The following is a 17,413-nucleotide window of genomic DNA, read 5'->3' on the forward strand; positions in this document are numbered from 1 at the left end:
CAATGTTGCTGAATATGAGTAAAAGAAAGTTATTTGTTGGGCCAATCAACTTTCTAACAGAACTGGGTAAACAATTGTGGGTAAAAAATCCTGTGATAACAAAAGTCCTGAACAAAGAGATCATTTATAAAATACATAACTGTTAGATCAGTGACAATACCCGATTCTATTCAGTGTTGCAAATTCCAAAGCCACAGCCAGGTGTCCATCTTGTCCTCATCCCTTGTCCTGAACGGTTAAGGGACCACCTAGAATCTTGGCTTGGACTGTTGTTGCCAACACGGGCCCTCCGTGCACACAAATGTTGTTAGAGCTTCCTTCAGTCTAGGAGTTGTCGTGTCCACGGACACTAGCCTGCCTGTGTTTGTGTCGTATCCTTATAAATGACCCCGGATGCAGAGTGATGCTGTGTTGCTTGCCTAGAAGTGTATCCACCTGCAGTTCTCTGCACTCTAAGCAGTGAAGAGGTTGACAGGCACCCGCTCTCTGTGGCTGCAAACATGCTTAGTCAGCACCTGCACTGGCAGGATGAGCAGGCAAGTCCAAGAGGTACCTCGCACTCATTAACCCCCCCCCCCCCCCGCTGTTTCTGTAAACCACACAGGATCCCTATCACGGGCAACACAAGACATCCAGACCCTCAACCAAATTTATCGAGGACCCCATTCTGTCCTCTTGTGCAAACACTGGGGTGGTTATGTTTTGAAGATGCTTTTAGCCAAACGCAAAGCTGTCTTCAGAGATGTTCTTTGCTCCCGTGGCTCGCGCAGACGCGAATTACAGAGACGCTGGGAAACGTGCCGCCGGGGAGCCGGCCGTCCCGCCGGGCGTCAACGGGCACCTCCAGAACCAACGCTCCGCAGCCCACGCGTCGCCTCGGCGCGCGCGATTGGCCGCCTCGGCCGTGACGTGGCCTGGGCGGGCCGAGTCGGTTTGCGACAGCGGCGCGGGGTCCAGGTCCGAAGGTCCGAGGGGAGCCCCCCGCGCGGCTCCCGGCCCGTGCGCCCGCTCTCCGCCGGCCCGCGCCCCAGCCCCGGCACCGAGTCCCGCGCGGGTGTGGACGCGGCAGCCGCGGTTCCGAGCGCGGCCGGGACTCGTCAGCGTGCGGGCGGCCGGCCGGGGGCGCCGAGGTCTGGCCTGCGGGCGCGGGTTTCCCGGAAGGGCGGCCGATCTGTGCGGGGCCGAGGCGGGATTCTCCGCCCGGAGCGCGAGGGGAGCCGCGGCAGGTAATGCCACGCGCGCGGGGATCCGCGTGGCCGGCCGGCGCCCGCAGCGCTGCGGGAGGCTCCGCGGAGCTCTCGGCTCTGCTCGGCCGCTAACTTCACTTCTCCCGCCGCCGGGGGCCGGGGGAGGCGGTGGTGAGGAGGGGCCGGGGCCGGTCCCGAGTTCTCCCCGGAAAACTTTCCCCGGGGCCCGAAGGTCTGCGCGCTCGCGGCGTGGGGGTGGGCTGGGGAGCGGGCCGGGGCCCCGGGCCGAGGGGGACGCCCATCTGCCGGGCGGGGAGCGATCTGCCGGGCGGCCGGTGCGGCGCTGAGATTTGGGGAAGTGGCGCTGCCCGGGCGGGGGCGTCCCTCCCGCGCAGAGTCGGCCAAAGGTGTTTCCTTTCACTTCCCCTGGCAGCTGCGGAGGATGCGGCGGCGAGCGGGGCTCGGGCGGGGCCGCCTGGCCCCCCGCGCCTGAGCGCCCGCCGCCGGGACCGCCCGGGGTCGGCGATGCGCGCCCGCTGAGCAGGCGGCGCGGGGAGCCCGGACCTGACCCTTCGGGAGGGAATGCTGGCTCGGTGCTGAGTGACTTTGGGGACAGCGAAGAAGCCCCAACATGGAGGACTTTTCTACCCGGACCTACGGCACCAGCGGTCTGGACAACCGACCGCTGTTCGGAGAGACGTCGGCCAAGGTGAGCGCGGAAGGGGCTCCTGGCCCGGGGGTGTCTGTCCGACTGTGTGTCCGCCTGGCGTCCCGAGTCCTGGCGGGACCCTTGCGCGGCCCCTGGAGGGACTTGGAGGAAGAAAGCCGGCTCTTCCACCCCCCCCGCCTCCCTCTGAAGGTGTTTGCCCCGCCACTCGGCTCCCTCTCGGGGACGCGGGTGGCCTGGAGCCTGGCGGCGGGCGCGGAGGGAAGTTCGCCAAGTTCTGGGCTGTTGGGGCCCTTGAGTGGAGCGCGGAAGGCCGGGGCGTTTGCGCACCCGCCCGGGAGCTGACCTGCGGGAGGCGTCGGCTGTGCGCCCCCGGCTTCCGTACCGCCCCCGCCCCCGCCCCCGCCCCGGCGGCGCCTCGGGTTACTGTTGATCCAGGGCCATTAACGGTTCGTTGGTTGCCGGGGCGAGAAGTGAGAGTTTCTGGTTGGCGCTCTTGCAGGAAGCGGTCAAGGGTCTCGGGACCGATCCAGCCATGGTGCGTTATTTCAGGCGTCTGCAGAGTTTGTTTTCTCACCAGCCTCGTGGTGGGACGTCCTGGGCCAGGCGGGGGAGAGAGCGCCCGTTCCCGGCCTCAGCACTGTTCTTCTCAGTCGTTTGGGCGAGATTAGCTTGTTTTTGTGCTGCTGCTGTTGTTGGTTTCACCTGGAAAAGTGGCGCGGGTGGCCTTTGACCCCCGACAAATTGCTTTCAGTCTCTCAAAAAGTTGGGTGCCTGGGAGCGCACCTCCTCTTGGGTTTCTCAGCCTCGGCCGGGGCAGGAGAGGTACCTGTTCACCCCACAGCCTGGGACGGGGCCCTGAATCTGGAAGCTGACAGCCTGCTAGGAGACGACTAGTTTATTATTATTTTATTTTCTTAAAAAAAAAAAAACACGCCATGTGGGTTTTGCTTTCTCTTAAAGTGTCTTAGGAAGAAAATGTTTTAAGCCTGAACTCGAGGGAGATGCTCCTTGGTTATCGTGTGGCTTTGCGTTATCGCAGCCCGCGGTGCACCTGGCTTGAGAAGGATGGCGCTAGGCCAGCAGATGTTTCTCTTTCTGCTCACGTTATCGAGCGTTATGTGGTGGGGCCCTGGGGGTGCAAGGAACCCAGCTGGGTGGAGGAAACATGCAAACCCACGTGATGCCATGAGATCTGTGTTATGACGGGGCATAGAGGGGTCAGAGGAGACACCGGTCACTTTTATTTGGGCGGCTTGGGGTAGACCCCAGGGTAGCTTCTCCATTCAGTGTCCGGTAGCCTTGAGCTTTTAGATACGGATGCCTCTAAACTGGAGTTTGATTAGAAGAGGAATTTGGAGCCTGGAGAATGGAGGCCCCTTGTTGCTTGAAGGGATCAGACCCAGGGCATCTGGCTGCCCAGCTGTTTCCCCTGTGGGCCTTGGCACACAGATTGGGGTTCTGTGGGATGCAGATTCTGACCTCATTTAGCCCCATAGCCCCCGAGTACTGAGGTAGATGACTTGGTTGGTAATTGACTTGTTGATTGATTGATTAATTTATTTATCCTCACCCGAGGATATTTTTCCCCATTGATTTTTAGGGAGAGTGGAAGAGAGGGAAGGACAGAGAGAAATATCAATGCAAGAGAAACACATCGATTGGTTGCCTCCTGCATGAGCCTGGACCAGGGCCCTCACCCGGGAGGAGCCTGCAACCGAGGTACATGCTCTTGATGGGAATCGAGCCCAGGACCCTTTGGTCCGCAGACCGTCGCTCTATCCACTGAGCCAAACCGACTATAACTGGACTTGTTGATTTATATAGATACTTAGAAATATTGATGTTTTCTTGCTTGGGCCTAAATAGTCAATGACTAAGTTTCCTATTGCCTGTGATCCATTTGAAATCCGTCCAAAAACTGCTATTCCAAATATGTCTCTGTTCATTGAATACATTTTAGTCCAAGAGTATATAGCCCTGATACTACTCAGGCAGCTTTAGGCGTTTTAACAGTAGATGTAGCTACTCACAGCTCCTTTGAGCGCCCTCCATGGGGATGACGGAATGATTGGATGTGGAGAAATTGTATAGAACAGAGAAAGGATGGTCTGAGGATGGAGAAGACATGGTAGTTTAAGTAGGTGGTAGGCTCGAAGGAGAGGAATCCATCTTCAAAGACAGCAAATGATTTTACTTGAGGACCTGAAGTGGGCGAGGCACAGGAAGGGGGCTTCAACAATGAGAGGACAGGACACATTGCAGTGGTGCAGTCCCCTCCAGGACAGGCACTGACGAGCAGGGGGGATTCCTGGGCCCCTGAGAAACCGTTCAGTGGCACTTGCATCCAGCTGTTCCCAGTTTGCTCTCTTTCAGATGCCAGGAAACTGGACACAACAGCCACTTCACAGTGACACTTAATGTTAGTGAAGTACTTTGGAGGAGAAAAATCTAGAAAAGGGAAAACCCACTTCTTGTCATAGTGTGACAGATCTTCTGAGTCCTTCTATTTACCTTATAACAACTGGCCATACAGTCTCTCAATTTTATTATTTTAAAATGTATTTTTAAATTAGTTTCCATGTGATATTATTCTGTATTGGTTTCAGATGTACAGCAAAGTGGTTAGAAAATCATATACCTTACAGCGTGGTCCCCCATGCTGGCCCTACACCCATTTATCTTGGTATTATTGACTGTATTCCCTATGTTGTAATCTACATCTCTGTGGCTATTCTGCAACTACCTATTTGTCCTGCTTACTTCCTCAATTTTAAATCTAGAAAGGTCTGGACCTTAACTTTAAGGCAGAGATGACTGAAGCCCACAGATAGAGGAGTCTAGAAAGAGACTGTTCTTGCTTAGTGCCAGCAACTGCTAGGATTCAGCTTTCTTTCCTTTGATCCTCAAGTTCCTTGGTAAGATGTGTGTTGTTATTCTTGTTAGAACTAAGGAAGCTGAACCACAAAGCAGGTTACCTTTTTCAGTCACACAACTAGTTCTCTGGTTAGGTTTTACCAACTCCCTTTCGTGAGTTGACTGGTATAGTACTTCAAAAGCGTGGTAGACATTCACCTACCTATTACCCTTTCACAGGAAATTGGTGCAGTGGTCACCCATGGTAATGGAGTGAGTGAAAGACAGTGAGATCTACTAGGGAATAATGAACACATAACCCATTGGGCCTTGAGCAGCACCCTCCTGGGCAGTCCCTGAGGGAACGTCTGTCTTTCTCTGTACTGGCTGCACACAATGATTTCACTCACTGAACTCCAACGTTATTCACTCTTTAGCATGATACTTAGGAATAGCTTTACAGGTAGAGTTATGGAATGAAAGGCAAAAGTAGCCAGTTCTCTATTATTACGTAAACTAGAGGCCTGATGCACGAAATTCGTGTAAGAGTAGGCCTTTCTTTCCCGGGCTGCCCGCACGGGCTTCCCTCTGGAACCCAGGACCCTGGCTGCCTTCCCTCCAGCCACCCGCAGGCACTCAGGCCCCGGGCTTCCCTCGCAGCCCCGGCTTCATCAGGAAGGACATTGGTCTAATTAGCATATTATGCTTTTATTATTATAGATATCTAAGGGATAAGACAAAGAAGGAAAGCTGTTCAGTTTTTCTAAGAAGTATTTCCCTCATTCCTTGATACCGTTGGGATTACATAATGCTAAATGGGCTTATACCCCGGGCAAAATGTCTGGGTGCTTTTTTCATCTTTTTTATCTGTCCCAAGTTCTGGGATAGATTACCTCTCTTTTAGAAGAAAAGCAGACCTGGCACAAATGCCATGGCAATCCAGGCTATCTGAGGTTTTTCATGTGCTGTAGCTTCGCATTTCTAAAGAAGCACTATGCAGTAGAAATATAATGTGAGCCACGTACCTGATTTTAAATGTCCTAGTAGCCCTAGCTATAAACAGCCCTAGCCCGTTTGGCTCTGTGGATAGAGCGTCAGCCTGCTACTGAAGGGTCCCGGGTTCAATTCCAGTCAAGGGCACCTGCCCAAGTTGCCAGCTCTATCCCCAATAGGGGGCGTGTGGGACACAGCCAATTAATGATTCTCTTTCATCATTGATGTTTCTTACTGATGTTTCTTCTATCTCTTCTTTCCTCTCTGAAGTTAATAAAAATATATTTTTAAAAAAAGTATAAACAGCCCTGGCCAGTGTTGCTAAGTGGTTAAGAGCATCGGCCTATGCACAAAAGGGTCACTGGCTCGATTCCCAGGAAAGGGCATGTTCCTGGGTTGCAGGTTTGATCCCAGGTCTGGTTGGGGCGTGTGCAGGAGGCAGCCAATCCATGTGTCGCTCTAATATTGATGTTCCCCTCCCCCATACACTCTCTAAAAATCAATGGAGGGTTAACAACAACAAAAATCTTTTAAAGTATAAACAGATGAAATTAGTTTTAACTCCATACATCCTAAATATTTTAATATATAATCAAAATACAGTTGTTTATTATGTAATCAGTATAAATGGAAATATATAGTTTTACAATTTTTCTTCATATTAAGCCTTGGAACTCCAGTGTGTATTTTTCACTTACAGCCTGTCTCAGTTTGGACCGGCCACAGTTCAGGTGCTCGGTAACCACATGTAGTTAGAGTACTATTGTATTGGACAGCCCAGTCTTAAAGCAAGTGGGCTATTAGTTAGGGTGGTTCCATAGTCTGTGGGACTTCTCAGAACCTGTAATAAGCTCATTTTCATTGGGACTCTAGTTGGAGAGTAGTGCTTTTTGTACTGCTTTGGTGGCCAAGTCTTTAGCACTGGCACAATGCCCTGCCCAATTCTTATCTCCCCCTCCTCCTACCCAGGAGTATTCAAGGGACACTTTCTAGGGTTTGAAAGTGTTACTCAAGGAATCTCCATCCCCTGCTTCTCCTTTCCTTCCCCTAGTGTGAACTATAACCTGGAGGTATTCCCCCTCTCTTGCCAGGGCTACCTTTAGAAGTTTGCTTTAGGACAACACACACTTGGGGTAATCTTTCGATGTAATGGATAGGCATTAAGTTATCCTTGGGGCCTGTAAGGCAGTCTTGATTTGCTAGCTCACTGCCCGATCATCAGAAATCATTCTAGCCAGTCTAAACTGGTGAACCTCGAAGGGGAAGGAGAGGATGGTTCTGTCTGGGGGAGAAACCTAGTGCAGTTGGTGGGAGGTAGTGTAAACCGGTTTCCAGACCAGCCTATTGATTTTCAGCCTATTGATTTTCACTAATCACCAAGTACGTGATTCATCCTTTAAGAAGGGTGGTGACAGTTCTTTTCCCTTTATTCCTACTTGGATGTGATATAAGAAGAGTGACTTTGGAGGAAGGCACATCACTGGACTCAGGTAATATTGGAGGGGGAACCTCTGTATAGGGGTCAAGGAATTGGGCCCTGAGTCTCAGATTTTTGTTTACAAGGCAAAAGTTCCATGTACCCTTCCCTCTTCCTGTTTTTTTTTGTTTTGTTGTTGTTGTTGTTTTTTAAGGTGTCAAACAAGGTTTTTTTCTGATGTGTAGTCCAATTCAAGCAATTCAAACTTGGGGCATTTGGCTTCTGCAAATACTAGTGTAAGATTAGAGGGCTACTTCTTGCCTTTTGAGGGGTGAAGGGTAAGGGGGTTGCTGCTTTATTAAGAACAAAGCTGTGGTTCATATTGTTGTGTCTGCCAGCTGCCTGTTCCCTTGCCCAGTGCCCCAAAGGCTGTCCTCCCAGGGTTTCTAGCTTCTTTCCTTTGACAGAACTTCGGGGTGGTCCTCAGAGGAGAGCTAGTCATCCAAGGGACCAGATCAGTTGTCCTCTTGCCTCTCACTTTAGTTGCAGTTTCTTGGGCTGGAGAAAGAGTTCAGGCAGATGGTTGGCCATGCCTTTTTTCTTTCCTGTTCTAATAAGTGTTCTCTCTCCACCCCCAGACCAGAGGACTGGGACTCTCTGGGGGTTTGGCTCAGGCATCTGTATTTCTAGAAAGCTCCTCAGAGGATGCTGGTGCAGAGGGAGGGCTGACATCCTGGATCTCACCCAGGCTCCATGGAAGCCTAGTCTAGGCTGGCACCTTCTCATGGACCCATTTCCTTTAGCTGCCTCCCTGTCTTGGTAAATGTTCTCCTTTCTGTAGCACCCTGCCCTGTCTTCTCCAAACTTATGGATGCTGCTCAGCCTACTTCTCCACCTCAGAGCCTTCCTTACAACCAGCCTGCAGCCACACTTGCCTCCTACAAGCCTGGCAGTCAGAGGCGCTCCAGCACTTGCTCCTTGTGCTTTGAGGGATTTATAAATAGGTTGTCTCTGGACCAGAGTATACACTCCTTGTGGGGAGGAGGCTGTGCCCTCATTTCTCCATAGCACTAGGCACAATGCTTTGCCTAGCCCTTGATTTTATGTATACTAGGTTTACAGTGAAGTGATAATCTGGCATCACCAAAAAGTAACCTGCATTCTTGGGAGCTCCTGGAACAACAGTAACAGGCAGAAGCTGGTGTTCAGAAAGAAACCTGGAATGCTGATACCGAAACGGGAAGTGGTGCTTCGGGCTCTCCTGCAGTTAAGGTCCTTACTCTCCCCTCTCCCTGCTGAGCTTCCGCAAAAAGGCTGGTAGTAGGAATACATACAGTATTGCATAAAAACACTTAAACTGATACCTGGCCTTTCATAAGTGGATGGTCTGCTGGGTTTTCTTTTCTGTAGATGGGTTTTTCAGGTCTGTGGTAATAGGCTGGGTCTACCAAATTGAATCTTTTTTTTTTTTTTTTTTTTTTTACCTTAGGGTCAATCCATAGACCATGTATAGCTGACCATGTTTTTGAACTGCCATAGGGACATGTGTTTCTGTGGAAATTATGGAATGCATTTGAAATTGGGGCTGCCCTAGAAATTGGGTCCAAGGCATGGCACTCACTCAGCTCCCACACATCTCTGAGGAGCCTCATCTCATTGGGAAGATGGGCATTAGGTGTGGTAGAAATAACACTAACACCATATTGACAACTATTTACCAATTCTCTGTTAATGTCAGTTACTCTGTCCTAGACACTTTATGTGTCGTATCTCCTAAACCTTACAGCAACCTTGCATATTTGACCATTGTGCAAATATGGGAATTTAGGCCTAAAAGTTAAGTGACTTTTGCATGGCAGGCATATGGTAGGAGAATAACTCGCTAAGTCATGTGTCATCTCCTAACCTCAGAGTCCTTTACTATATACCTCTCATTCTGAACGTTGGCACATAAAAATAGGGCACTTCCTATGGTTGCCAACTCTAGGGATCATTTGCTCCTTAAACATATGGAATACGTTTGTTTGCTATTGTTACTGTAATCTGATTTTCATAAATGGTGCTTCAGTGAAAAGAATGTATATCAAGGGCATGTATCTGTGAGAAAGAGAATCCAGCAGAGTGGGTATACAAAAACATTCACAGTGGAAAGATACTTACTTCAAAATGTGAATCTGTGCTATAAGAGAAACATGTAAAAATGTCTGTGTACTTACTGTGTCGAGAGAGAAGCGAGGGGAAAGTTGGTGTTCAGGGCGACACAAAGCCGTGGAGGATGTGGATGCACTGAGAGTTCAGAGCGTGAGACTGTCAGGTGTGGGCGTGCCTGCATTCTCATAAATCCTTTCTCACGCATCCCCTGGCACCGCTCAGTCTGGTGTTTCTTTGGCACGTCTCAGAAGGGTAGAACCTTTGATCAGAGAAAAGGTGTCCCCTCACTCTCCACCCGGTGGGTGCTGTCCCTAGGATTGTCCCTGGTGCCAGCGTGAGGGGAGGCCCCTGCTGAGGCAGAGCCAGGTACCTCTGGGGACCCAGGTTAAACCTACTGGCTCAGCTGGGCCCAAACCTCCTCCCGCATCCTCCCGGTAGGTGTGTTCCAGAGGGCTGCCCCTTAAGCGTGCCACCCAGCCATTTCCAGAGCTTTCCTGACAATTGATTTGGAAGAAGAAAAGGAAAATCATTTCTGAGAATTGGCCTTTTATTTATCGTATGAGAACCCTTATGTTCGGGAAATGAAGAACTTTGGACGCCAAATTGCAAAATTGTTGGATATGGCTCAAGGGTCTGAATCACTCCTTCTAGGCTAACAAAGGTGGGAAGGAAGGTCATGCCCTTTGGACATGTCAAACATGCTGAATAGATTGCTTTTCTTCTCTCTCCCTCACAAGGCAGTCACAATCTTTAGTGACCCGAAGAACGTGTGGGCTAGGGATAATAAGGGGGAGGGATGAACCCTTTAATAAAAGGATGAGCAAAGTGCCAGGGAGCATGAGGAAGGGAGTAATTCTCCTGGAGAGGTCAGATCGGAGGGTTTTTGAATCTTAGACCTAGAAGCAGGACCTAAGACTTAACAAGAGGAGGTGACTGGAAGTCCCAAGCAGGAGGTCCAGCTTGTGTCAAAGGGATAGGAGCTGGAAAGTATAGGAAGTGGCTAGGCATTGTGACGGTTCCACTGTGATTGGACTCTTGAACTTGGGAGGCAGGGTCAGAGGAAGGGCGGGGCTGGGTGGAGAGTCTTGAATGCTGTGCTAAGGAGTATGATTTTCTTCTGGAGGCTTTAGGTTGTTGAGTGTGCATGTACCTATTTTTTTTATTCAATTATTCATTGTGTGCATACTTCATTTCAGGAAATGTGCTATGTGCTGGATAGTATATCTTTTCTCATGGAGCATAGATGTACTGCAGGGAAGATAGACATTAAACAAATCTTTGTTCTTCTCTCTCTTCCTTATTAAGCTTCAGTCATCCTGGCCTTTTTTTTTAAGTAGTATTAAACAAAAATACGTTTTCATTTATTTATTTATTTTAGAGAGGGAGGGGTAGGGAGAGAGGAAGAGAGAGCTAGAAACACTGATGAGAGAGAAACATCATCGATCCGCTGCCTCCTGCATGCCCCCTTCTGGGGATTGAGCATGCAATCTGGACATGAGCCTGAGATCAGGAATTGAACCACTGACCTCTTGGTGCAAGGGTCAACGCTCAACCACTGAGCCACACCAGCTGGGTCTGGCCTTCTTTTTTTCCTTTTAATTTCCAAGCTCACTTCTGCCTCAGGGCCTTTGCACTGGCTTGTTTGCAATATCCTTCCCTCAGGTCATTGCATGTTTCATTTATTTTTCTTATAAAGGCCCCTGCTCAAATGTCACATCATCCGAGGAGATTCTTTTGACTAAAACTAAGCCCGCAATTTCCACCCTGGTTACTCTTCTTTTACCCTGTTTTATTTTCTTCCTAACTTCCTAACACGTAGCATGTGAAAAAAAGTGGAGAATGAATGCTTAACATCAAAGCTGAAACAGGATGGATAGAAGGCTCTTCTAATGTTGAGGGAGTTGAGGTTTTTGAGGCCAAAACTCCATGAAGGAAGAAACTCAATGTAGAGATGAGGACAGAGATAATTGAGCCAGAGGATGGGTGCAGGATTGGCAGAGAAACTGATCACCTTCTGGTCCTCTGCAAGCCAGAAGTCGAATGAAAATAGGGGAGGAGTTTTTCTCTTTTTTTGTGGCCTTTTTGTGTATGTAAGAATTTCTGCTGCTGTATAGTCTTCAAGAGTGGTACCAGGAACCTGTTTGAGGTAGAACTTCTAACTACTTTCTTGAAAGAGACAGAGTCAACCCAAATAAAAGGCCATGGAAAAACAGTGAAAGCTCAGCCAAAAACATGAATTTATGGTACACTCAGTTAGTTTGTTCTTTTAGCTAATATTTGAGCATCTAGTCTATGCTGGGCACTGTGATTGGTTGAGGGAAATGACTAGTGCCACTTTCCACCAATACGGTGACACCTTTGTACAATCAGAAGAACATTATCTCCCCTCTGGGTAGTGGCAGCTCTGCTGTCTCAGTCACATGGCAGACGTGACTCTTAGCCTCCAGGACCTTATAGTGCAGAGGAGGCGGCTGACGAGTAAACTGGGAGTTAAGTTAGGACCGTTTGAAGTTTCACAGGCTTCACCCCAGCACAGAAGCAACTGGGGTGTTGAGGGTGACTCGGGGCTGGGTTTTCAAAGCATCAAAAGCAGATGAGCCGAGACCGGTTTGGCTCAGTGGATGGAGCGTCGGCCTGCGGACTGAGGGGTCCCAGGTTCGATTCCGGTCAGGGGCATGTGCCTGGGTTGTGGGCACGTCCCCAGTGGGAGATGTGCAGGAGGCAGCTGATCGATGTTTCTCTCTCATCGATGTTTCTGGCTCTCTATCCCTCTCCCTTCCTCTCTGTAAAAAATCAATAAAATATATTTAAAAAAAAAAAAAAAAGCAGATGAGCATATCCACCAGGAAGTCTTCTGTGCATTGCTGAAACTGCTGACTCCACGGCCAGAGATTGGTGTAGTCAGTGGATGTGGGTGAAGCCCAGATTGAGGCAGTAGAGCAGGGGGGTGGAGGAAGAGGGATGTGGCAAAGCTGGTGCTGAAATAATTGAGGTAACAGGGAAGAAGTTGGCATGAGACTAGTTGGGCACATACGTTTCAGAAACAGGATGTTTTATTCCATTCCAGCTGCTCGAACAGAATACCGTAGACTAGTATTTCTCTCATGGTTCTGGATGCTGGAAGTCTGAGATCAGGTGCCTGCAGGACTGGGTGAAGGCCCTCTTCTGGGTTCGAGACTTCTGAGTGTATTCTCACGTGGCAGTAGGGGCTAGGGAGCTCTCTGGAGCCTTTCATTTGTTAAATAAGGTCACTAATCCCATTTATGAGGCCTCCACCCTCCTAAAACTGTCACATTGAGCCTTAAGATTTTAATATGAATTTGGGAAGGGCGGGGACACAAACATTCAGACCATAGCAGAGGATATTACTGACATTACCCTGTCAGCCTGGCCTGGGGAGCAGGGAATGCCTTGCCCCCCCACTTCTGACGCCGCGAATGTGGGATAAGATGTGGGTAGCAGGGGCTCTGTTGGGGAGACTGTTCAGAGAGATAGGCAGCAAGGGAAATCCAGCATGGGAGAATGCTATAGTCCCAGAGACAGGGTGCTCACATGGGACAGACTTTCAGGGTGGGGTTGGGTGTGAAGACTGACCCTGTAGGACTGAGAACACCTGGAGAGGGATTGCGGGTCTGTAGGGCTACCTGTGATATTGTCTGAAGAGAAGGACTTTTATGGAGTTGCATAGAAAGAAGTATAGTAAAACCTTGATATAAAGGACTAATTCGGTCAAGGGGGTTTCCATTAAAGCTGAAAGTCCTTTATATAATAAAGTAGGTTTTTCGAATGCCTATGTTAAAAATTTGACAAATTAGTTGTAGACATATTTGTGTAATTAAAATTAAGTATTTATGGAAGTTTTAATTTCACAGAAAAGTTTTCTCTATGTATTATTGTAATTTTAAATTTATACTGAATAGGTCTAGTAAATGTGTGCATTTACTAGTCACTGCAAGTAAACAAATGCACATGGCTGGGGCGTGGCTTAGCATCACGTGGGAACATAATCCACACCTGTTAAAACTGCTTCAGAAAGTCACACCACGTGACAACAGAACCGATGCAGTGTGATCATGTGCTAATCATTCACTGAACATTGTTTACAAGTGGTGACTCTTGGATTTAAATATGGATATGGTTGTAGATATGTAATATTTATGTCAGCAAAAAATAGTGTTTTTTTTTAACATATGGCCTATTTGCTAAAATATGTTAAAAATAACAGTGAATTAATAATAACAACAAAAATACTCTGTTAATTTAATCATTAGGCACACTTTGGTTAAAAGCCTTTTAAAATTAACAGGGTGTTAATTTTCACATATGACATATGGGCTGGAAATTTTGTCCGTTAAACCTGAAGTCCTGTAACACCAAAAATGGAGTTCTCATTGTTAACCCCTTCCCCACCGTCTCTCTGGAGTGTGGAAGGGAATGTCTTCGTGGCGTTGGCCATGCGGGGTTTTCTCTTCTGCAAGGGGTTTCTCTGTTTTGTTCCGCTTCTCCCCAGGCGTGAAGGACGAGCTCCTCAGCAGGATTGCCGTCATGCCTCTCACACCCGTGCTGGTCCTCCTGTTGCAGAACACGCGTAACTGGGCTTGTGCTCAGGCTGGTTACTATGGATAATTTCCATAGAGTCAGTGGAGCCTAGTCTGGAGCCTCCGTTAGATGTGGGGCCTTCGTGGCTGGCAAAGACATGTCCTTTTGGGCAACAGGACCAGGCCCTTGCCCAGCCGTGGGCAAACTACGGCCCGCAGGCCGGATCCGGCCCATTTGAAATGAATAAAACTAAAAACAAAAAGACCGTACCCTTTTACGTAATGATGTTTACTTTGAATTTGTATTAGTTCACACAAACACTCCATCCATGCTTTTGTTCCGGCCCTCCGGTCCAGTTTAAGAGCCCATTGTGGCCCTCGAGTCAAAAAGTTTGCCCACCCCTGCCCTAGCCTCTGTGCTGCTGGGTGTCCCTCTTGGAGCAGCAAGGCCACTCACTGTTCTGAGGAAGGTGAGTGATGAGAGTAGCCTGTGTTGTGAGAGGCACTGTAAGGAAAATGCTGTCAGTGTGATCCTGGAGCCCTGAGACAGGAACAGCTCACGTCCTGAGGGGAGGGGCCAGAGGATGGTGTTCAGGAGGTGATGTTTGAGTTGAGCTCTGAAGGATAAGCAGTCACATTGGGAGTGTGGCATGTCAGCCATCGCACCTCCTACCCCACCCCTTACTCCTTTGGGAACATTGTGCCTTTGGCTTTTCTATGGGTCAATAGAAGAAACTACTGTGTATGGATTGCTGCATGTTCTGTCCCTGTATTTGCAGACCCAGGCAACAAACTCTGCTTCAGGGGAAGTTTGCCTCTTGTGACCCAGCATGCTTGCTTTTGTTAGTGAGAACTTATAAACCCCCTTGAATATCCCACTTGGCTGCCAGGAATCTTCCTACTAACATTTGAACTTAAAGCAGAAGAGTTTTCTTTAGTGAATTTTTTTCCCCGTAAACACTTCTTTTCATTCCCAAAACCCCTTTAGAAATTATTTCTTGCTCTTTTTATTGTTGCTTAAATGGGTTATGAGTTTTACTATAGTAGCACAGGTCCTTAAGTCCATTTGGAAGGAGGCAAAACATAAATTGCTGTGGAAATAGAAGGCCAAACATGATATGACTCTTCTTAGCATTTCAAACTGACTATTAGGATGTTTCCAGGTTGCTGAGGACCATTGCCTATTTGGTTTGGTTATTTGGGATGTTATTGCCCATTTCCTTCCAAAGCTATCATTAAACAGCTGAGCATTTGAAATCGGTTTGGGGTTCGCTGTCTTGTAGCAAGATGCTGGCTAATGACTGACCAAGCAAGATTGGGTGGGAGCTCCTCTACTTTTTGATTACTGGGGAGTTGGCCTTCTCCTCTGGCCCAAGTGGTGATTGATGATCCAGAGCCATAAATTAAAGCAGGAAGGGACCAGAGATCATTTGATTTGATAGACCCAAATGGGTTAAGGGATCCTTTTAAAGTTACATAACTAGCCAGTGGCAGAACGCCATTGAAAACCTTGGTCTTTTGACTCTAGTTTCAGGGACCACTTGTATTGGTGTAAGGATTCTTAGACCTTTGAACTGCTGGTTAGGCTTGCATTTTGTATAAAGCATTGGATAGGAGACCTTACCATTACCTGTGTCATTGAATCTAGTTACCCATTGGTAAAAGGAGATAAGGTATTCCTTACTTGCTTGACAGGTAGAAGCCATTTGCATGTATGTCCATTTTTTCCTCCTTCCCCATTTCAAAGGAAGATGAAGATGTGGCTCCTCCTACTACTGCTCTTCCCTCCCTGACGGCCAAGGAACCTCACTTCCTTTCTCCGAAGTGCCCTCTGGCACTCTGGATAGTGTAAACTTCCTGAAGGTAGAGACAGTTTTATTCATTGTTGTGTGTTTGCATCTGGAATATAGTAGATGGATTTTTCTTTTATTGAAAAATTGAAATAATGTTTAAATGAACAAATAACTTGTGAGGTTATATATCAGAATCCTTCTCAAGACTATACATGTATATTTTTATGTTCATGTGCTCAGATCTGCATGTATATGAGTTAAGACTCTCAACCTGTTGCCGAGTATTTGTCTTTGGGAAGGACATCCTGATTCCCTATCTTATCCTCTCTGCAGGTAAGGATCAAGGCTGGTTTTGATGCTGTCAAGCTTCCTTGGGGAGTGAAAATAAGCAACAAGTTTAAGGCTCTGGGAAGGGAGAATGGTATTGGTAGATGGAAAAGGGTAATAAAACTGGGGAGGAGATAGCGCTAGTTTCTGTGAGAAATTAGAATAATAGGGACTAGCTATACTAGTGGAAATAATCTGAGTTTCAGTTCATTCCATTAACAGCAACGATTAAATTCAGTAGTCTCTTTTCCCCAAGTGCTCTATTTCTGATTTGGAGCCTATCAATTCTAAAACTCCTGAAATACTAATTAATTGGCTGTTTAGTTGTTCTCTATTCTTTTATCTTTGGAGACCGGGAGCTGGTGGAGCTAATAAAGCCCTGAAAAACAATCTCTAGGCCCAGGGAAAGGTCTCTCACCTTTGACTTGGACTTAATCAGTATTCAAAATGGTTTCATTTAGAATCTAAACTTTAGAGCAGTGCACAAAAATCACCTGAGGAGTTGGTAAAATGCAGATTCTGATTCAGTGGTTCTGGAGTGAGGCCCAGTATTCTGCATTTCTCACGGGCTCTCAGCTGGGGCCAGTGTTGCTGACCCACAGAACACACTTTGGGTAGCAAGCATTTAGAAGAAAGAGCCTAAGAGTGCGAGGTCTTCCAAAGTTAACTGTTTGTTTGGCCTGGACTCATAGTTACTTTGATAGCAGAAGGTCTGAATCCAAGGTCTTGGCTTGGAGAAAAAATACCCTGTGAGAAACTCCTGCCCTTTGCCAAATAGTTCATCCCATCCTGGGAGTCCAGAGAGACTGCGATGTAACAATCGAATAACCGGTATTCATGGAGATGCCTCAGCGTTCCATTTGGTGAACTGTCTAGAAGGCAAGCAGGGTAGTAGTCATTAGTTTAGCTATATTTTCATGAGTGATTAAAACCAGTTAAGCTTACGTGGATAAGTCCGACAATCTTATGAGGAAATCTTCATTCCTGGAAGATAAACACTGTAATACCTGGCCAATAGGCTTTTTGAGGTGTCAACTGCCACTTGGTATCTTTGTCTAGACCAGCAGTAGCATTCTAGGTTGCTCTTCCAGTGAGGAAGATAAATGGAATCTGCTCTGTTGGCATTGAATTCTGACTCCATCACTCATTGATATTGAGAACTTGGGCAAGTTTTCAATTTCCCTGACCCTGTTTGACTCTCATACCATTTCATCCCAGGACTTTTAGAAAAGATATGCAAAAACTTCTGGCATAGTTACTATTCCTCACCATTACCCCCTTTCCCCCAACACACACACACACACACACACACACACACACACACACCCACACACACACACACACACACACAGCAACTTGCTGTTTGGAGATTAGTGATTCTTGGCTACTTCTCACCTGAACATCTTCACTGGCTTCTTTCTATTGGTAAGAGGAATGTTGGAAGGTATGCAGACTTCCTTAAGCTTTTGCAAATCCCTGGAGCT

The 17,413-nt window shown here is 47.9% G+C and overlaps 1 protein-coding gene across 4 annotated transcripts in view; it reads left to right on the top strand.

The window, feature by feature from the left end:
- The first annotated feature begins 909 nt into the window (after positions 1–909).
- Positions 910–17,413, top strand: part of TMEM243 (transmembrane protein 243) — a 45,622-nt gene continuing 29,118 nt past the window's right edge. For 3 of the 4 annotated variants that reach the window (XR_004970922.1, XR_004970923.1, XM_036328326.1), the window contains exons 1-2: positions 916–1,226; positions 1,621–1,896. Coding sequence is in view for 2 of the 4 variants with exons in the window: in XM_036328326.1 (XP_036184219.1) it covers positions 1,819–1,896 (78 nt within the window). In the remaining 2 variants the exon portion in view is untranslated. Of the gene's footprint in view, positions 1,227–1,620; positions 1,897–17,413 lie in introns of all 4 variants that reach the window. The other variant, XM_036328325.1, reaches the window with a different exon arrangement.

The sequence above is a fragment of the Myotis myotis genome, unplaced genomic scaffold (genome assembly GCF_014108235.1).
Source record: "Myotis myotis isolate mMyoMyo1 unplaced genomic scaffold, mMyoMyo1.p scaffold_m19_p_11, whole genome shotgun sequence".
Taxonomy (NCBI): domain Eukaryota; kingdom Metazoa; phylum Chordata; class Mammalia; order Chiroptera; family Vespertilionidae; genus Myotis; species Myotis myotis.